Source organism: Buteo buteo, chromosome 3 (assembly GCF_964188355.1).
Source record: "Buteo buteo chromosome 3, bButBut1.hap1.1, whole genome shotgun sequence".
In the NCBI taxonomy this organism is placed as follows: domain Eukaryota; kingdom Metazoa; phylum Chordata; class Aves; order Accipitriformes; family Accipitridae; genus Buteo; species Buteo buteo.
The window spans coordinates 61252326-61274787 of NC_134173.1; the positions used below are offsets into that span (position 1 = coordinate 61252326).

Sequence of the window (22462 nt, forward strand, 5' to 3'; positions counted from 1 at the left end):
GTAGGAAGGCAGTGCTTAACTTCCGTAAGTGTACTATTATTATCGAGGCTTTTCTATATTAGATAATTTAGACTACCAGACCATCAAAACTTTAAATGGAGTAACAATAAAATGTTAACTCCATTTAAACTGTGTTCCCTTCAGCCATAACAAGATTCCGTGTAACAATATACTATACAAATGCATTACAAACCAACTAACTTTAGATCTGAAGTTCTGTACACCAAATTTAGATTACATTTCTATGTATCTTATACCACTGAAGTATTGTTCAATGACTGTCAGGACTCTGAAGGCTCTAATGGGCCTAAACAGCACTGCCCAGCCTCCCCTGGGCCTCCCCCCCACCCATGCCCATGGGTCCAGGAACCCTAGCCCAAAGCGAGCAGACCCTGCCCCAGGGATGCTGCAGCAGTGCTGGTTCCCAGGTCCCCACAGCCCTGCCCTGACCAGCCATGGGGCTAAAATGTCCCTGCCTGGCCTCGGCCTGTCTGCATTCCCATGGAGGTGCCCAATTCCCAGGCCTGGGTCTGCCTCCCTGGCCTGCCCTGCTCCCTGGGTGCGGGCAGTGGGATCAGCACTGGCTGCGATGCCCTGCACTGCTGGGCCCCTCACAGATCCCCTATGGTTCCCAGCTCGCCAGCCCTCAGGGAGCCATCAGCTCTTGCTGCACCCTGACAATCACTCTGAAAAATACAACACCTATGAACAAAGCAAAGCATTACATTTAACAAGAAGTATTCTTCTCTTACTTCTCACTCAGAATAAATAAATGAAGTTAATCTCTAAACAGAATAAATGCTAATTATAAAGTCTTCTCTTACTTCTCACTCAGAATAAATAAATGAAGTTACTCTCTAAACAGAATAAATGTTAATTATAAAGTAATGCAAAGTTGAACGATTTATAAATGAAACTCTACCATCTTTTTTTTTTGTTTTATCTAAAAGGTCAGGACAGGCTAAAAAATAATACTTTTTAAGAAAGGTCAAGTCCTAAGTGAGATGAAAACAATTCCTGGGAAGGAAGAAAGTTCCTTCAGTATAGAAACTGATTCAAAATCTACTTGGACTTTACAGAGATAAAGCTATTCCTGCAGAACATTATGTGCTGTCAGCATCAAGTGGGCAGTAAGTGAACTTTTAAGCTATGAATTGGGCATCCAGTGCAAAACAAGAGCTTTGCCTCAGGAAAAGCTTTCCTGTGAAATGCCCCCAGTGATCCATTAGCCAACAATTTCACGATGTCTTAAGCTAAATGCTTACACATGAAAATAAATTTCAAAAGTCTTCTTAAAAGAGTTATGTATGTCTTGCCTTAATGAGCATTTCAGGCAATTTTGCACCACAATACAATGATAGTAATGAAAGAGTTCTCCTTCAATAGCCAAAATGGTTACTAATATCCAAAATAGCTACCTCAGTTACTGCAGATATCTTTCCTCAGCAGTGTATTAAGTTGTCCTTGTCCAGGCTCTAGCTCTACAGGGATAGAGACTCCCACAACCTTCCTAGGAAACTTGTTCCATTTTTCAATCACGTTTGAATTGAAACATTGAAACAGTAAAAAGGTTTCTTCTGTTTAAATGGAATTTCCCATATTCCAATATGTGCCATTCACCATTTATCTTTTCACTGGGCACCACTGAGAATAGTCTGGCTCCATCTTCATTACTCTCTCTCATCAGATATTTATACACATATGCACCAACATCTGTGTTTCTTTTTAAAAATACTAATCTACTGAAGTGTCTTAAAAACTGATACTCTTTAAATCAGAATCACATATTTTTGGAAGTGAGTATTTGAACTAGAAATTTTGAATAATATACGTTCTACACATTCTTTCCACTTTTTTTCTTTCCTTTTCTTATAAAAATACCCTACTCTCAAGTCTGTCTCCTGTGACCATCATATTCTTGGATATAAGTTCTGTAGGTCAGCAAATCATTTTATTTCCAAAAAAACTCAAAGTTGACACTGAAAAAAAGCCTAGGATCACGTGTCTTTTTCACTCTAGAGAATACTCTCAAAAATAAAAATTAAATTTTTATGAAGTTATCAATATTTGTTAAGTTTGTTGAGACATTGAAATACCCTTTCAAGCTGTTCAGCTTCCTTAAGTTACCTGAAATGTCTTCTTTATCCACATCAAGGACATACAGATTCCTGGACTCAATCACAAAATCTATTCCTCCATGCAAAAATGGAAATTTAGTACATCCTGGTTTCATCTGTGTTAGAGTTAATTTTCTTCCTAGTAGCTGGTATAATGTGGTTTGGATTTAGTATGAGAATAATGTTGATAACACACTGATGGTTTTTGTTGTTGCTAAGTCAAGGATTTTTCAGCTTCAGCAAGAAGGCTGGAGAGGCACAAGAAGTTGGGAGGGGACACAGCCAGGACAGCTGACCCAAACTGGCCAAAGGAATATTCCATACCATGTGATGTCAAGCCCAGTATATAAACTGAGGGGAGTTGGCTGGGAAGGGCGGATTAGTGCTCGGGGACTGGCTGAGCATCAGTCAGTGGGTGGTGAGCAATTGCATTGTGCATCAGTTGGGGTTTTGGGGTTGTATTTCACACTTTTTTTGTTATCTGTTATTATTATTGTTGTTATTATTACTATTATGTTTTATTATGTTTTATTTTTTATTTCAATTTTTAAACTGTTCTTATCTCAACTAACTACATTAGAAGGCACACTCATATTATTAGACCATGAAGATGACCGAAGAGGTCTTGGTAAGCAGAACTAGAGTTCAGGTTTCAGACAACAAAAGCAACAAAACTCAGAAATTAGGATTAGGGTAGGTTACTCGGAAAAAAGCACAAATGGCAGGTCATAGAATGAGGGGGCTGAAATGCAGAAACTATGGCAAGCTCTCTACTTCAGACATTGATCTTAATGTGTCATAACATATTGTGGGATGTTTTCCATATAACAGATACTTCAAACAGTGAGAGTAGAAAAATACCTAAAGACATTGTGCAGAATTTTTCTTATATTTCCATTATTCTAGAAAACTACAAATTAAAGGCTGAAGTTGCACTGAATGTAGGCTGCTTCTGAATTTCTTTTTTTTTTTTCTTTAAAGGGAAATATTATGTAAGAATACTGCATATAAAGAATAAAAGTTTTTTTAATTCATTTTACCAGAGGCATGATACTTTTCAAATTAAGATACTTCAAAATAAAAATGGAATGTTCCCTTATTTCCAGCATACTGATATTAATGCCAGCATCAGAAACCTGACAAATAGGTATTCTAGAGAACATGAGGTAGTTTCATGTCCTTTCCTCTCTGAATCACACTGAGATTACTGAGATGGGAAAAAGACAATCTAAGAAAATACCCGAAACCAAAGTCAATAGACTAAATTTACAGTATTCTAAGGTCCACCACTGATACAATAAGAAATAAAAGAAAGCAGGAGGCACTATACAGGATTTAGATGCTCTTTGTGCCATCATAAATACTAGAACATTAATATTCAATAAACCTTCTCTTGTGTGAAAGGAAGCAATTCCCTATTTCACATCAATGGGTTATACAATAATTCATGGGTTTCTGGGGTATAGAATTTTATTGGGGATGCTAGGATTGTCACTAAGCTAATTTTTTTTCTGTTTATATTTTTATTTATTTCCATTAATTTATTTTTATACCTCTACATTAGTAATGTTCCATTCTTAATATCCCTGAGAAAAAATAATATCCTAAATATAAAAAAAGAACATTTTCTCTGTGTTTTTACCTGCAGAAGTTTTTACGTTTTTCTACACAGGAATGTAACATTCTTTGCAGTATATCTAATTTCTTATAATTTAAGGTCCTTAGTTGAAATAACTATCCCTTAAATATTACTGGGATTAATACCAGCAAAAATTGTAAAAGGCATCTCTAAAATAAGTTTCATATCTTCTGTACAAACTAACTCATACAGTGCTATGATTTGAGAATGATTTATGTAAACTTATCTTGATGGACACCAATTTGTATTAAACATGTCTTTTCTGGAATTATGTGAGCATTTCTGACTCGCAGAAAGTTTTGTCAGGTTGTTTTGGGGGACAAAAATTCCATTACAAATCCTTCTCTTCTCAGAAATACAACTATGAAAGACATCAAAAACCTTCTGATAGGGTCTTGAAAAACACTGAAATGCTCATTCTTAAAACTGAAGTTCTATTTGATGCTTACAGCATATCATGTTCTCTGTGTCTCTCATTAGGTTCTGGTTATTTCCACTTAGAATTTGGCTTCCGTCAAAACTGTCAACAGTTTTACCATCATTGCTAGATATTTGCTTTACATAAATTAAATGGCATTATGATCATTTTTGCAGAGGCAAGAGCTTCTGAAAGATTCTACAGAGTTCCAAAGCAACTTCTTTCATGTGTAAGACAAAGTTACTCGATAGCAGTGATTGAGAATTTTCAGCAAGTATCAAGTAAATTCATTCCCCCAGGAAACAGTACTTAAAAATATTTTTTTCAAAAAACAAAACCACACCACATTAATTCTAACACATGACTACAAAGACGAGTAAAAAAACCACCATTTTGCCTCTGTACAAAGACCATGGGATACTTAAATGTCAATTAAGCCCTCAAAAACGACATTGTGATAGCCTCCACAAGACGTAAAAGGATTAATTTCTTCCACGTTGGTTAATACTTATAAATTCCCATTAGGGTCATTGGGAAGATGAATGATACTTAGCTTAAGTACTACTGACTGGTTTGTTCAAAGTGTCAAAACAGTGTGCTCAAATGGCTTCAAAAAACAGCAAAAGGTCAATTTCTTAAAATTGAAATTTCCTTCAAAAACATAATTATAAATTTTTTTAATCAATAATTTATTTAACACATAGATGTTTTAGAACTTTCCAGGGGAAAATATGATTTAAACAAGTGGGGTTTATATCTCTTTCATGAAAAGACAAAGTACCCAGCACCAGGCTGCATACAAATGAGAAGAAATCCTTTCTTCTTACATCTCCAGTTATAAACCTACATATGCTATTTGCCTATTTGTTATACCTATACACTAAACATATAAATTAGGAATTAAAAGGTATTGCCTTTAATCCCAAGTTCACTATTAAGTAAGAGAAGAAGGGCAAGGAGTGAAAGGTGAAGGAGAGTAGAAAAAGCAGCAGTTTGTTTTACTTTCAGAAAGTCAATATGTCTGTTCCCTTTTGTATTTGTGTCAGCTTTATTTAATTTGAATATATGTTCTTCAAATCAAGGATTCTCTTCACAAGTATTTTTACATATTATAGTGCACCAAGACAGTACTATATACTAAAACAGCATTACCTAAGCAATTCTGCCAGTTTTGTGAAAAGTGGAAGGGTTAGTGCTACCTAGTTTTCAGCTGCCCTGGATTGGGGCTTAAAAGACCCAGTGCCCTACTCCACCGGTAACTTTCTGGGTGACTTTGGGCAAGTCAATTCATTGGTATGCACCTCAGTTTTGGCATCCAAAACAGACATAATAACTATTTCCAGTACTATCCCTGCAATTCACGACTTTCCAATCTGTGTATCTCCACTCCTCCCACAGCTCTATTTATTTTCCAAGCTGCAGGGTCCTACACTAGTCAATCACTTTTCAACTGGAAACTAATCCATGTGTTTGATGATCTTTGCTATGTTTCTCTGAATTTTCTTTAACTTTTCTGTATTCTTCTGAAACGCAGAGGTCAGAGCAACAACGGGAGTCAGGTGCAGGTAGATTAATATAGCAGCATGTTTTCTGTTCTGTCCTCTACTCTTTTCCCAATATTTGTTTTAAAAGCACTAAGGAGTGCTTTTTTAAGCAGTCTAAGTATGGACCTGAAGACCAGGTAGTGCTCTTAGTATACCGACTACTTTAGGCCACATGAGCTTGCTGACATTACTGACAATAGTAATGATCAACAGATCTCATAATTTTATTTGCAAATTAAGATAATTTTGCAGTATTCACTACGCAAAGAGAGTTACCAAGAAGCAACACAAGCTAAGGTCTTTGAATTTCCCCACAAGTGTAGCAGCAAGACTACATAAGTGTAACTCCGAAACCCCAGTCAGTTAAATTGATTGATGCAGCGATGGTTTAGGAAGCAGTGGTACAAATCTCATGTGCTGTTAAAATAAGCCTCTCTCTAAACAGAGGGACTACAGTCTTCTGTCACTCGAAGTAGTAAAGGTGCCCCTGACAAAGTGTAGCAAGAGCATCTTTGCCAACACTCTGGCCAACCTGCCGATTACATGTTTATACTAAGAATAAAGGAGAGGGAGATAATGAGCCACATTTAAGCGACACAGTGGTGGAAAAAAGTAGAAAGGAAATGAAAGATTTACAGGAATGTGAGAGACTTCAGGAATGATAAAATAGGGTGAAGAGACCCCTGTTTCAAGTTTACATACACACACGCAGTCAGCCTGGGACAGAAGCAGGAGGAACTGGAGCTCCACACTCATTAATAAGGAAGAGCTGGCTGAAGACATGGTAGCTATGGCCACAGTTACCATTAAATGAATTCAAGACCCTGAGGGGAGTGAGGAAGGCAAGTAGCACAGCACTAATACTGGTTAGATGGTAAGGGTCACAGGTTTGTGGTTAGTGGGTCATACCCTTCTTGGAGGATAGTAACAAGCGGAGCACTGCAGGACTTTATCCTGTGACCTGTCTTGTTTAATACCTTCCTCAACAACCAGAAGGAGGCTATGGAGTGGACTCTCTTTAGGTTTGCAGGTAACACCAAACTGGGGGGAGCAGACAATGTTTGAAAGTAGGCTTACCATCCAGAGGGACCTAATACAGGCTGGAGGAATGGGCCAACAGGAATCTTATGAAACTAAACAAGGGCAAATTCAACCCTTGGCAAGAGGAAAGGCTGGGGTCTGACTGGTTGGGGAGCAGCTCTACTAAAAAAGCCCTGTGGGTCCTGGTGGACAGCAAGATGAATGTGAGGCAGCAGTGTGCCCTGATGAACAGCACCCTGAACTGTATTAACGGTAGCATGGCTGATACACTGATGGAAGGGATTATCCCCACCTCTATTGAGCACTTAGTTCCGTCTCCAGTTTGAGGCTCACCAAAAGGAAGTGGCCCTGGAAAGAACATGATAAACTGGAATGAGTTTGGCAGATGATTGCCAAGATGGTAGGGACTGGAGCACTTGCCCTGAGAGGAGAGGCTGAGAAAGCTGGACTTGTTCAGCCCAGAGCAGAGAGCTTTAGGGGGGCCTAAAAGGAACCTTCCAGTACATATGAGGTGGGAGGACAAGAGGAAAGGTTGTTAAGTTGAAACAACAGAAGGAGAAACTTTTACCCTGTGAGGACAGTCAAGCTGTGAACAGATTGCCTGAAGTCACTACGCAGTCTCCATCCTTGAACTTATGAATATAGGACTGGATAAATCCCTGAGCAACCTGGCTTTATCTCAATGCCCAGGATTCAGATGAAAAAAAAAAAAACAAAAACAAAAACAAAAACAAAACATACTGACATCTTGAAAGCCAAGCAAGTAAATAAATTAAAAAAAAAATAAAAAAAATCACTCTTAGGAGATGCTACAAACACTTCAGTATTCACACTACTATTCTACTGTTGTTCTGGCAATTGTCAAACAGAAACAGAGAAGGTATGAACAACATGGTTCTCGGAGGGCTTTTACCAACTTTTCTTTCAAATATGAATGGTACTGAAATTTGACATAATTAAGATCTAAAGAAATTATATAACTGAGAATCTCTTTGGTACTACTTAGTGATTTTACAGATTAACAAATACCATATAATAATGTTCACTAGTATGCAAAGTTTATTGTCTCGGCTGCACTTAAGTGAAAACATTTTGTTAAATGGAGATATATGTTTAATTAATTTCCAGGTGCTTGTGAATGGGGGAAAAAAGTTAAATTCCTTCAGCCTTCTGGTACTTCTACTGATAACAGTACACAGATAAAAAAGCCCATATTTCAAAGTATAAAAGAACTGAGGTGGAGAAAGTGTAGCTGGAAACTGAAAAGGTAATTCAGAAAATTCTTTCATTCCTTACTTGGAGTAGAAGTCATTAAGACATTAACTTTTCATTAAATAGATTTGGCTCCTTATTTACTAAGGAATTTGGGGGATACTTTGCAAAAAGGTACTTTTACTTCTGGAATTAGATAATCTTAGACTTAGTTCTGAAGAGTAAAGCCAAATGTACTCAACCTTAGCTATACTGGGAATGAGTAAAAACTGTAGTATCTCATTTAACACTAAGAAATAACTTCTGACATAACATATTGCATATTCCATATTCATATTCATATTCCAGAGCAGAATTTTGGACCTAATTTTTCTATTAGAAAAATAATAACTTTCCTATCTTTACACAGAAAACTATTCAGCACATTACTCAGTCTTCACACATATGGTGTGATTAGACTCTTCACGAATAATAAAGGAGGGAGAAACACTTAAAAGAGCACAATGACTATATTTCACATACTTTATGCCTCAATACGTAGCTATCCAGTTCATACAATTGAATTTAAAACTAAATAACAACTACTCTACCTTTATCCTCAAGGACCTGAGAATATGATCTCTATCAAAAGTGCAAGTGTTCTCAAGCAACTAAGCAACAAACAAACAACTGTCTTTAGGTTAAAGAGAAGAAACAAACACAGAGAGCACAGATAATTCTGCATAGTAATTTATGCAGTCTGATTAGAAAGTACATGGGAAACTTGAGTGTGAGGCAAGACAAAAAATCCCACATTCGGTTACTTCATTATCTAGTTCTCTACATATGGCTGTTGTTTTCTTACCAAATGATCTCTTTCACTGTGTGGGTGTCCCCTAAAGGTACAAAAAAACCTCTCCAAAATGAAAAATTACCTCCTACAATTAAAAAAGTTGAAAATGCTGGGTGGGGGAGGAGGGAGGGAAGGAAATGGGAGTAAATCATGCAGCAGAAATAATTCTAATACATCTGATGTCACCGACAGTATTCATTTTAGCATTTAAAATCTGGTTTCCAAAGTTAGACCACTTCATGTTTGTTTCCTTCGGTGTCCAGTAAACTTCATAATGGTCAAAGCCATTCAAAAACTAACTGGAATGGCTTATCACTTTGAATTACAGTGAGATAGTTTTCACTGCAGAGAAAATAAGTCACTTAATGAAAAAGCCCAAGCATATTGTGAGAGTATTTGAACATCAACATTTTTCAAAGGGGAAACAAAATGTTCCAACAGTTTATCTCAATACCACTAAATATTCTGAATGTAAACAAGTGTTTTATCCCAGGTTTTTCCCTCAGTTGTTTTATCATCTTGACATGAACAGATCACCAGTGCAATGTATTCTGCTGCTTGGTGGCCATGAAGCATACAGATATACAGGTAAAATGTTTTGACCTTATCAAAAGGAAGTATCTATTGAAGGTCCTATAAACTCCACAGTTTATGTACTATTATTAGAAGAGTTACATTGCCAGAGAATATTTATTTTAATATTTTTTTTTCTTGAATTGTAGTTGGTTTCCTTAGAGGATTCCTTATCGATATATATTTATATATATATTTAAAACATTTATATATATACATATATATATGAATAGGATCACTAAAACCACAATAATTTTTTTTTCCTTTTCCATAAACCAGGGCCGTTCAGATAACCTATGGATTTTATAGTTTGAATATCCCAGTTTCCTGGGGTTTTTATTGTTGTTTGAAATGTTGTTTTTCACTTCAATTTATAAATACCTGAACTTCCAACAAAACTGAATTAAGTAAGGAAAATACTTTCTTTCTAAGTATTACCTAAATTGAAATAAAGAGTAATTCAGTATGTTTTTTCTCTTCTACAGAGGAGATGGAATTACTTATGGTCAGTAGTACATAAAACAGTGTCATTTGCTCTTTTGTAAACAATGAAGAGAAGTGTGTAGAATAGTAAATGAAGTAGAAATATATTAAATGTTTGAATGCACCTAAAACATTAGAGGTTTTTCTTTAGGACAAGTATGCAATTAAGAAGACACATCTGTTAAATCATTAAAAATGGGAAAGACGCTTTACTGCATCACTTAACATTTATTTCAGAAGTAAATTATAAACCATCAATTTAAACATTAGCACAGACTACTATGTTTTCATATTTAACATTAGTTCTATGGAGTTTTTTAATGAATGATGATCTTATTTGAAATAGAAAAAAGTGAGTTAAAATTTTAGAAACAGGTCTTTCTGGATCTGTATACAGTATCAGAACTAACTTAACTAACCACTAACAGTGGTGTTATTAAAACCTGTAATAGGGAGAATTCTAAGAATAAGTACTTTAAAATGGGAGGGTCAACAAAACACAGCAATTTTTCTCCTCTCTGACCTGAATACAGCAAAATCATGTCACTCTGTGCACTGTCATTGTGTGGGTGTATAGCTGTGAATAAAAGACATTTCAAGAGTGTAAAGGTGAAAAATCATCTGTTCAGAAAGTATAGCTCAGTATAAGATGAAAAAGAGCTAAGAGACCCACAAGTATGAAAATCCACAAAAAACATTTACTTGGGTGACAATGTATGCCATTTAAGTTCTTGTTATGTCTGGAAGCAGGAAAAAAAAAAGCTATCTGCTGAGAAGCTCTGGTAATTTCCTTTCATTCCATGAAAAGAGGGTTCCTTTTTCCTCCATCCATTGCAAAATCAGGTAGCCATCTGGGTTGTTTTGACAATAGAAGTTCAGGAGATGAAAAGTCACAGATTTAGTATTCTGAGAACTAAATATCTGCCTAAAAGAATATAAAAATCTGTCATCTGTCCAATAAATTACCAATGCAACCAGTAACTTATTTACACTGCCCTAAGCAGAAGCAGGCACAGCCCTTATTTAAGTAGTGGACTTCTACAGATGTGATACAAGTGATGCAGCACCTTAATTTTCCCCCAGGGAATCTCAAGCCCATGAGCATGCTGGTACTAAAAAGCCATTTCAGTAAGTAAGTCACATTATGTGAGATTCAACCTGAGATTAAGACACCTACATCTGCATGTCTATAGTTGTGCTAGGTATATAAACTTCTATAATAAATGGAAATCTAGTCAGTGTAGTCAGTGGAATGTAATGTTTTAATTCATTTTAAAGTACATACCTTGGACCGGACATAACAGTTGCCTATATGCTGTTTGTTGTCATTTTAGGTGTTCTTCCCTGTCTTGTAGTTTCTGTGCCAGAATGTCATGGTCTCCTTTAAATTCTAATTTGCCAATACCATGAAGATGTCTCATTTACTCTAGAGCACCTCTACCCCACCCCTACCATGTGTTCAGCTGAATCACTCTGCAACCTGGTCTGACAGGATTACCCAGGTATGGGGAAGATTCAGTTGCTCATACATAGTTTGGCTTGGTGCAATTTTGTTACTTCATAACATATTGATTTGCAACACCTTGGTTTGTCTGCCAGAAGAGCCTCTGGACTTCTGCCACTGCCATAAAAATATCTGGATACCCTAGGTGATTTCATATGTCAGTGCACATATATTCATGTACAACTGAACTGTGCCCCACAGCTCTCCAACTTTAATGGGTATTTAGATACCTATAGGTGTCTACACCTATAGGTTACAATACAGAGGCATCTACATTTTGGTGTCTTGGAGCTGATTCTCACCTAAGACTTCGTTATGACTGCTGAGTCTTCCGACAGTAGTACTGTGTAGTGTTGGTTGCAACAGGTTTTGAGATGAGGAATGAATGACAAATTATGTATAAATTGTTAGATGTTCTGAAAAAAAGTGATAAAGACAGTTTTTCTCTTCTGGCAACTCTAGCTGTGATGTTCTCAGGCAGCTTAGTACTACTTACTTTTGTTCTTTACCTGATTGCCAATTGCTTCAAATTCTCTCTCAAGGTAAAACCAACAAAAAAATCTAAGAAAAGTCTAACTCCATAAATCATTTCTGAATGAAGATACATTTCTATTCATATACCAAATGACAGAAAGAAAAGAACAATGGAAAATCAAACAGAGAAAAAGAAAACTTTTCTCCACATTGCATCACACATTGAAAGTGCTGGCATTTATCCAACTTCAGCTCTACATACTTGGCTGCCAAGTATTAAGCAGAGTAACCATTTGCATGTTTTCAACATGAGCATGACAGCTAAATTTTGTTCTATTCTGAAAAGCTCAAGGATATATTTAATCTCTTCATCCATATTTTCCTATAAGCAAAGATTCTTAAAGGAAGGCAGATGTGACTGTGCATTCAGTCGACATATTTGATACTATTTTGTTCATAGTAGAAGCATTAGTTTGTACATGGCTTAAACAGAGGTAAAGGAAAGGTGGAAGGAAGCAAAAGCAGTTAAGAAATGGATTTCACAAGTGAAATAAATAGCAAGTATAGGGCTACTACTGAAACCTTCCACAGCTTTTAAAGAGGAGGGAGGGAGGGAGGGAGAGAGAAAGGATGCTGCATCTCAAAAGATAGCAAAGTTATAGACTCTTAAAGTAATGTTTAACTATCAGAAAATGGAGAATTCTTTTCGAAACACCCTTTCAGTGTCTGGGTATGCTTGACATAAAGAATACTGAAGTTTGTGTATGCCAGCCTGCAAGACTGTAAACTGTGAAACTAACTTAATCCCTTCTGTCCACTTAGATAATATTATGGCAAAGAGTAGCCAACAGAAAGCAGCAAGCAAAAGGAACTTTTACAGAAACTGCAAACGGATGGAGTAAAAATGCACAGCTAATTTTAGAAACAGCAAAAGAGGATTACCAGTGCCAAGAAACCTTGGAGCAGCAGCTTCAGGAAGATCCAAAGAAGCTTTGGTTCTACTTCAGCCAACAGTTTCTAACTCAAAAGGAGTTTTAAGAAAGCAGTAACGACAGAAAACATCAAGACAAAGAAGCCTCAGTGAATGGAAAGAAGTGCTGAAACACGGGCGATCAGACAAGCAAGAACAAGAGTGTCTTGGTTATGACACCACAACCTGTGTAGGGAAACATTTTGATTCTCTTCTAATTGACATGTATCACATTGATTATCCATTACCAACATCTTTTAAATATTGTATAATTCAGTATCTTTCATGAATTGAAATGCCTACTAAAAGAAATTAATACACATAACCTGCATGACGATGTACTTATATGAAGCTGAGTAGGCCATGTGAGGCTGTCTTGTGAAAAAGAATCTTAAAAAAGCAATTTTCATACATTTAAGGGAACAGAAGGGAATAAGATTTGGTTACTTCATATCCTGCCTAAAAAGCGGCCATAAGACTTGTTTATTTTCTTTTGTTTGAATAAAAAAAACAACAAGGGTTAGCGGGGGGGGGGGGCGGAGGGGGATGCTTGCATTTGTGACCTCTGTGATGGGAGGTCAGGGGTTGCCCCATGCTGGTCACAGATGGTTCCAGCTGGCTCTGCAATGGACCCACCACAGGACACAACTGAGCCCATCAGCAGAATTTGTGGCATCTCTGTGAAAATCTATTTAAGATAAGGCAGTAAACACTGAGAGAAAGGAACAATGCCAGAGCAGGAGTGCTCAATTCCAGAACTAGTAACACCCTCAAAGGGACTGGACCCCATGGATAACCCACACTGGAGCACGTTCTTCCCCTAAGAGACTGTGGCCCATGGCCAACGCACATCAGAGCAGAGGAAATGAGTAAGAAGGAAGGAATGGCAGAAGAGTGAGAAATGAGGAGTAGCAGAAAGAAACTCCTACACCTTGACCTGAACCTCCTGCACTGCCCATCACATCACTGAAGAGACAAAGTGTAATCTGTGGTGAAGCAGATAGAGGAAGGGGAAGGAAAGGTGTCTGGAATGAAGTTAAGCCTGCAAAAGGGGAGAGGAAAGGTTATCTTCCCTAATTTTTAACTATTTGTCTTTGTTTACCAACACCAGTAATTAAATGTTTTATATTAAGACTGTTTTGGCCAGGACAGTAGTTGATGAGTGATATTCCCTGTCTTCATTTCAACTCACAAGTTTTCTCACTCTTGTTCTTCCTATTTTCTGCCCTGTTCCACTGTGGGGTTGGAGTGAGCAAGTGGCTGTGGAGGTGCTTTGCTGCTACTCAGGGTCAAACCAGCACCCAAATATACTAGGACAAAACGTGCAGTTGTGCAAACAAAAGAGCAAGCCAAGGGAGTGATCAGGTGAAAAGAGTACTGAAGTGCCAAGCAGTGATGGAGTAAGAATTATGCAGTGTTCTGAAGTTCAGAATTTTGAGTCCGGCTCCTTTGAAAGATGCAACAATAGAATAAAGAAAGTTAAAGTAGATGAAGTGGTAAGAAATTAGTAATTCTGGTTATAGTGGTACTATGCAGGGAAGATTAAGTTTCAAGGAGGGAAGTCAGAAAGAAATTACAGTCATATCTGTGTTAGTTAAGCAGGGGAAAGAGAAAGTTTTTACAACAGTTATTACAGTGTAGTACAGTGATTATACAGGCTATTGAAAGGATTAACAGATACCCTCTCAAAAGTGATGCAGAAATAAACTCCTGAAAAGAAAAACAGGCACCTGTATCTGTACTACATGGCTCTTTGGAATACTTTTTTTGATTTTTTATCAGTTATCTGCTTTTGTGACAACTCATGTCAGCGCACCAGTGAAATTGGTTTTTGAAAATGGTCTTTACAAAAAGGCTTAAAGTTGTCTCTAACTGAAAAAAAATGAAGGTTTCAGTTCTTAACAAACTGAAACATTTTGTGCTATACATTTTTATTTGTTTTCTAAATGTATGGAAGATTTTTAATATGCATATTTAATTTCCTCACACTCTCTCCTTTAGCCTGCCATCGACCCAGAAACCACTTCTTCCTATTAGTTGACAATGCATTTTTCCATTTTCTACTATTAAGGTTAATTTTTAACAATCATATCTGCTTGAGTATGCACATTTAATGCTTTTACATGCTGAAATTATTAACTTCCTACATGTTTTTTTACAAAGAATTGTAAAAGATATTTTCTTCATTTTAGGCATGGTGGACTACTGCAGTATTTCACAAGTTGGTGTAGAGTAGACTTTAACATACATTCAGCAATATACCATTAAAAATCAAAGGAGCAAACCAAAATAATAGTAAAAAATACATAATGTAATCACTACAAACTTAGGTGGTAAAGAGAAATAGAAGATATGCAGCATATTTGAAGGTCTCACACCTACCAACTCACATGCTTTATATGACTTGCAGAAAACATATGTTTAAACTAAATAAAACTCTATTCTCTTTCATTACCTATTACCTCACACTTTTGGCAGGAATGCAAGTATGTGTGTCATCTGAGACATAGTTTGTTCTCCTTTTCTCAGTAGTTCAAAGTGAACATCTCAACAATACAAATTACTTCACATAAACCACCAAAATAGTTATCACATGGTTTCTCAATTGTAGGGTAGGATCTAAGAGAGAAAGTTCCTACTTTATAGCTTTTAACAGTCCTGTAAGGTAGTGATTTCCCAGTAAAGAGTGTGGTTTATCGTACTTGGTATGAAGGATACCATGCAAAAAATGAGCCAGTGCTTTTCATAAACAGTCATAGCAGCCCTGGAGCTACAGTAGGAAGGCTCCTTTTACCTAAATTCACTCAGGATACGCATTCCAGAACATCTATGAACTCGGGAAGTTCAAATACAGATACACAATATTTGCTGAAATAGTAATCAAATTTGTTCTGTTGTTGTATGGAATATGTTATCTGAGGCAATCACACAGAGTTGTAAAAAGTTTAGTATTATAAAAGATCAATTACATTAAAAAATTAGTCCTAGTCTTTTGTTAGTTGCTATTTTTACATTAGTTGATTAATTTTATCAGATTCTGCAAAAATTTATGTAGCTAATCTCTTCCTATGATAAATCTCCTGTAGAGAACTGTAAAAGAAATTCCTGAACTAATCTCATTTGGAATGCCATGATTCTTTTTTTCATCAGATAAATGGAAAAGCACAAAAGCACATAAAGGGTAACTGTTCCCTGAAGATCCATTAATACACTGTAGATACTGAAAAATATTATTTACAGTAATACTTGTAAAAAAGCAGACAGTATTACTACACACTAATGAAGCTCAGTTTTCATTAGCACTTCATCATTAGAATGACCTTGTTCCAAATGGTGATATTCCCAAGTTAATGCTTCAGATGCTTTCACTCTTACTCAAAATAATGCTTGTTCATAAAAACAGTGGATAAGAATCTTACAGGTTAATTAAACCCTTAGTAGCACAATGCATTCAGAAATGGATAGTAAGAGATAGTAGTGATTAAATGGTATATTAGTAAATAGAAACTTACTCACTGTTTTACAAACATGACTTAAACAACCATAGAGGCAAATACATATTTTAATGATAAAAACATTATTTCTGTATCTGTTACACAACATCTTTCACAATATTAGGACCATTTTAAAAGCTAAGTACTTGCACAGGATAAAGTGAAGTAGATATCTGCTGTAATTTTTTATAACTGTATTTAGATACACTAGATAATACACTACCCATATTCTGACATACTGTAATTTGATATAACAGGTTGCACAGCTGAATTTATCATTTATGCAAATACAAACTACACTTCTATGAAGATTTTTTAAAACGGCCCTTACCATTTCCTCTACAATTTGAGGCACTTTTTTATTTAACAAGAACAACCACAATAAAAAAGGTATTTTTTTAAATGTACCTTGGTAGTGAGCACTAAATCCACGGTATCGGTGATTGCTGTCTGTTACAAAATGTAGTCTGAGCCAGTTTTTGTTGCTGATAACTGGAGGAGGTATATTCATTCCAGAGAGCCTGAATTAAAACAAACAAATAAAAATTATTATTAAAAGATTAAAAAATGATCAGGGCTGAAGATCAGTAGATTTTCATAAACCTTCGATAAAGGTCTTGTGCAGAAAACTTTTTTTTTCAAACACACACTCGTTGACATGCCCTCTGTGGGACTTTATATTTATCAATTAATAGTATGTTATGACAAGCATGAACAGACAAGATTGTCCGCTATGCATGACCAAGTGATGGAATACAAATCAGTGCTAATCCAGAAACCACACAGTAACATTATTGGTCAGGCACAGCACTATCATGATGCAAGTACATGACACTCAAGCTAGAAAGAGTTTACATCTATCCAGGGCAGTTAACAGGTTAGGGAGAACAGTGCTCTGGGCTCCAGGAAAAGGGTTGTACCCTGTGACTTCCATGTTAAAGATATGGAACAAGAGAGCTTAGGTTATGCAGACCAACATCTAAAACTCTAAAAAAGATATCTATTTTTCAAGAGTAAGTACTTTTCTAAATTCAGGGTACAAAGAAATAAGAAATACTCCATCACTTCAGTGAATCTGAAAATTAGCTATTGAAAGTACAAGAAAAGTAGGGAATTGTGGTGAATTGACCCCAGGTAGCAGCTAAGTACCACACAGCTGCTCACTCACTCCGCTCCCTGCCCCTGACAGAAGGACAGGGGAGAGAACAGGAAGAGCAAAAGCAAGAAAATTCCTGGATCAAAATAAAGACTTTTCAGAAGTCAATTTAATAAGTGAAGAGGGGAGAAAAAAGCACAACAAAAACAAGTGATACAAGGGCAATCATTCACACATCCAACAAGTAGACCAATCAAGCCAGTCTCCAAACAATGACTACCTGCCCCTCCCCAGCCCCTCTCCTCCTTTTTTATTGCTGACCATGAAGTTATATGGTATGGAATATTCTTTTGGTCAATTTGGGTCAGCTCTTTATGTTTTGTCCTTTCCCAGCATCTTGTCTATCCCTGGACTACTCACTGTGGGGACGGGGGGGGATGGGGGGAGGGAGAAAGCCTTGATGCTGTGCAAGCACTGCTCAGCAAGAGCCAAAACACTGGTGTGTTATCAACTCTGGTTTAGTCACAAATCCAAACCACAGCACCGTATGGGCTTCTATGAAGAAAATTAACTCCAAGCCACTAGACCCAGAATACAAAATAATCTGGATATTTTTTGTTGTTTATCTGTTTGTTTTTTAACATCAGGATGTTACTCCAATTACTGTACTCTTCCATCTTGACTTGCTCATTTGGAAGGTCTGAATTAGAGGTAATATTTTTTTATTATTATGTTTGTCACCAAGACCAGAAAGATAAGTCGCATCTTCAGGATGTCAACATACTTATCTATGTCCTTCCATTCATTTCTAAACAGAGCTCTTCCTGTAGTTAGAATAAAATACTAGCCAACAAGAATACCATTTTATGTTCAGACATTGTGGATTCCTATTCTATTTTTTAAAAAAGAAGAAAAAAAAAAGAAAAGAAGATGAAAGTCTGTAATGAAACAGGTCATAAAGCTCTACAAGCAATGCATAAGTGAGAGAATTGAGCAGATTCCTTGCTTTTACAAAGGACTTTTCATCTAACCTTTGAAGTGGCTTTGCAAAATGCAATAATGTCATTATCAATATTGTTATCTCCATTTTACAGACAGAGAAACTCATGCACAGAGAGAGAAAGCAACTTCAATCACGTATCAGACCAACAACTAAAAGAAAATTGTAAGAAAAAACCTGCAAGTTCAGAGCTCTGGCTTTTACAACTAAAATCTAATCAGCATTGCCTGGTGAATGGCTGCAACACAGTCTTTTGGAATGCACAGTCCTCCCCTACCCCCCTTTCTCAAATTAGAAACTTTTGAGTTTTCTTTAAAAAGGCATGTTTTTTTGTTTCAAGTAGAAACAGATTTGACATTTTAAAATTCCTTATCAAAGTCTGAAGACTTTTATGCAGTGCTCTGTGCTGAAATACTTCATTTTTATTTTAGAGTTAAGTGGGTTTTTTTGCAGCTGTCCTATGAAAACCTTTGTAGGAAAGTTAGATGAATATGATAATCTTAACAAATACAAGTGATACACTCAAAAATAAGAAAATTAAATCAAAACAAAATATTTTGCCATGTAAATAAAATATTTTTAATCTATTCCACTTCAAGTTCTGTCAACATAGTCTCATTAGATATCTCATTTTCTTTAAAAAGGATTTCTGAAAATAAACTTTTTACGTTAAGTGTTTGGACTATCACCAGTAATAGAGCAAAGCTTCAACCAGAACAGTGGCATCCTCTAAACTTCTATTCTTTGCACACTGTCAGTGTATACCCTTGTCCACAACAGTATTTACCCATCTGAAGTTCAAACCACTTCCCTTCCCAAGGGTTATTTTGTGGCTTAATGTTTGTTTCAAGGTTTGGAATCATATTGTGATAGCAGTATGCGAGAGCAGAGCTAGCTAAAATAGTAATGCAAATTAACAGTAAATTCAAGAAAGTAATGGCAAGTCTCTAGAGACCAAATTTTTGTTCTTTGCTTCTTTGCCCTCATACAGTGCCTAGACCTGAATTTGAGCTCAATCGTGACTTGGAACTAATAAGCTGGTCAGCTCAGGCTGTGAAAATTAATGGTTTTTTAGATGCAGAAGCCTAGATTTAATTTCTGCTTATGACAACCAACCCAGGAAAACTGCATGTTTCATTTGATAGCAGTCCCTCCTCTAACATATGATCAAGTTATTTTAATTTAAAGCATACTTCTTTTTAATGTGCAATAGCCCCTTACTCACTAAATGTGTTCTTAGGTCCCTCAATGGAAAGATTTTTGGTTCATTTTATGACTTCAGGTTAAGCAAGGAGTAAGCTTCTGTACAAATCTCCCCTTCCCCAGTTTCTGTAACACTTGGGTTTGAGAGCTGGGGAGGTAGGGTTGGGGAGGGAGGTGGCTAAGAGCCAATAAAACAAACTGGCAAGTATCAATAAATAGTTTATACAGAACAATCTTGTCTTGTTTAAAACTAATATTAGAGCTTTCATTCATTCTTTCTCTTAGTGGTCTGTTTTATTAAAAATGATACATTGGATAAGATGTGTGATACATTTGATAAACCCAAGCAAGAAAACTCCTGTTATCTATTCTATGGATTTCAAAAAATTCAATTAAAAATTTAGCTAGAGATTTTGGGTTGACTTGGAGACTGTATTTTTAACCTTGAGTTATGATCCTCCTTTTACAATGACCAGAAGTCCAGTTTTCAATGGTTTTATCCCTTCAAAATTGTTCAGTGGGTGAGTAGTACAAGTTTCAAAGACAAAACTCAGGACATCTTATTCAGACTTTTTTAACTCATATGCAGGACTAACTGAAATATCATAGTAGTATTTCTGTTGTGCTCAACAATCATTCTCAAAATACTATGGAAGAGTAGCTTTTTCTGCCTGTCCTTTAGATTACAGATGAGATGGAAACCTAAAGCATAAAAACTCAACATGGAAAATATTAATTAATGCTAAATGTCAGGGGTTCTGTTGCTTACCTAAAGGCTTGGAAGGCATTTTTTTTCCTTTTCAACCTGTACTCAACACTCATTTTTCTCAGTATTTCATTAGTGTGTACACGGTTCCTAGATCAGGAAGTAGTTCTGATTTCCCCACATAATTATGGCCTTACCTCAAAATTGTGCCAGAGGCAGATGGGCAAGAGACCTTCATAACACTGAAAAAAATTGTTTCCATTCTCAGGATAAACCAAATTTCTTTTGGGTGTCAGCCCTAAGGAATGTGCCTAGCTCTACCATTAATCATTTCCAGATTTTCAGTTGGTTTAGTGTTCTTAGAGACAATGATCAAGGTGTATTTAGAGTCAACCATAGTCATAATAAAGCAAGTAATCTACAAGTGATCTTTTAAGTGGAAAAAAAAAATACTTCTTAAATAAATGACTAATAAGCTTGTGTAGGTATTATTTTGTGAGGAAGACAAGTATAACAGTTTAAAGGTAACATTCTCTCCGCATCTTTTCCCAACCATGCTACCTGAAAACAGAATATGTTTAAGACCACTTTCCAAATTTCTGAAACTGTGTTAGCACCCTCTTTCCCTCAGGCACTAATATAAATGACAAAATGCTTGACTGGCACCACAGGCTATTAAAGCTCCTTCAAATACTTGTTTTAGAATGTTTTTTATACTGTGGAAACACACTAGCTGATCTCATTCATTTCACTTGCAGAACATATAAAATCTAACTTTTTCAAGCTTAAGAAATTTACTCAAAATTCTAGATCCAAGGAATTTGGATGGTGATGTTAAAAAAAAAAATACTGCTATGAGATTGCAAAAGGATGTGGAAATGGATAAGGAAGTACTTGTACTAGTACTGGTTAGTATTGTATTAGTTAGTATTAGCATTAGTTCTTGTATTAGCACCTCTTTTTTGGTGTCCCCCCTCACCTCTGCCCCACAGAATTGCCAGTCATTTCTGCATGAGCCTGTAAATACACCACTCCAAGGAACGATGGTTTCATGCCAGCTGGTATGTAAAATCTAGGTATTCCATGTAGTCCTCTGACAGGCTCAAGTCTATCAGTAATACTATCCCTAATACAAAGTATGCAAAACATAATCAGAAACACTACTTATGGTGTCTCCTGATTTTTTTTCTATTTTTTTTTTTAAATATATATTGCCAATTAAGAAGTTACAGCACGCATCCAGGAAACTGAACATACCAGTTTAATCCTTGTTTCAGACAAAGGTTTAGGAATCCAAAAATGTCACTTAAGTTCATCATCCTCGACACAAGATGACATGTATAGAGAGAGGCACTTTCAATACAAATATGTGTATTCATTTATGTGCACTTTCTAACATTCGTATCACTGATGTGCCATTCCGCGAAAGGATTGAAGTATTCATCGAGCCAGAAGGAAAATGAAAAGCGTTCTAGTCTGCAAAGGTTAGAGTGTAGGCAGAAGAGACAAAAAGGAAACCTCAGCTCTCCAACTCTCTTCCAAGATTATTTGTGCTTTTTCGACACCCAAATTCCCCCATGAATCTGGATTTTAGTGGTACACACAGCCTCTGGCAGAAAGAGATTCCAGTTCTGAAGATCCGCCCTAATCATTTGTCTAAGCAGAGCATTCTTCTTAGTTTGTGTTAATAGGGGAAACACTCATTTTTATATCAACAAATTTTTCTCATTTATTACCAAATAATTTTAATATCAAATTGGTATTTGTGATATAAAATTGTGACAGTCAGTAAGATCTATAGAAATTTTCATTCTGGTGAAACCTTTAATTAAAGCCAAAGAAGCAGCCTGCTTGTATCACTTATTGGCCAGTCAGCTGCTTAGCTGTTTTGCCAGCTGGTTAGCCTGGTGCTTCTTTGCTGCACGGCTGCCAGGCTAGTAATGGGCCCCCTAACTGCCTGGTTTTTCAGCTGTTGGGCTCGGTGGGACTTTTAGCTCTCTTTTTCTGATTTGCCACCCAGGCAGTATCAAAATGTTTTCTTCCAAACCAGTGGAAATTTCATAAAGTTATATACAATACTGATATCCAGAATTTCATGAAAAAAACCTCCCTAAAACAGATTAATTTCCTTTCTGTTTAGCTTTACTATACGGTAC

The 22462-nt window shown here is 36.3% G+C and overlaps 1 protein-coding gene across 3 annotated transcripts in view; it reads right to left on the reverse strand.

The window, feature by feature from the left end:
• CSMD3 (CUB and Sushi multiple domains 3) overlaps positions 1-22462 on the reverse strand; it is a 749348-nt gene that overhangs the window by 478009 nt on the left and 248877 nt on the right. For all 3 annotated transcript variants that reach the window (XM_075024389.1, XM_075024388.1, XM_075024387.1), the window contains exon 6: positions 16710-16822. In XM_075024389.1, the coding sequence (XP_074880490.1) occupies positions 16710-16822 (113 nt within the window). The remainder of the gene's footprint in view (positions 1-16709; positions 16823-22462) is intronic.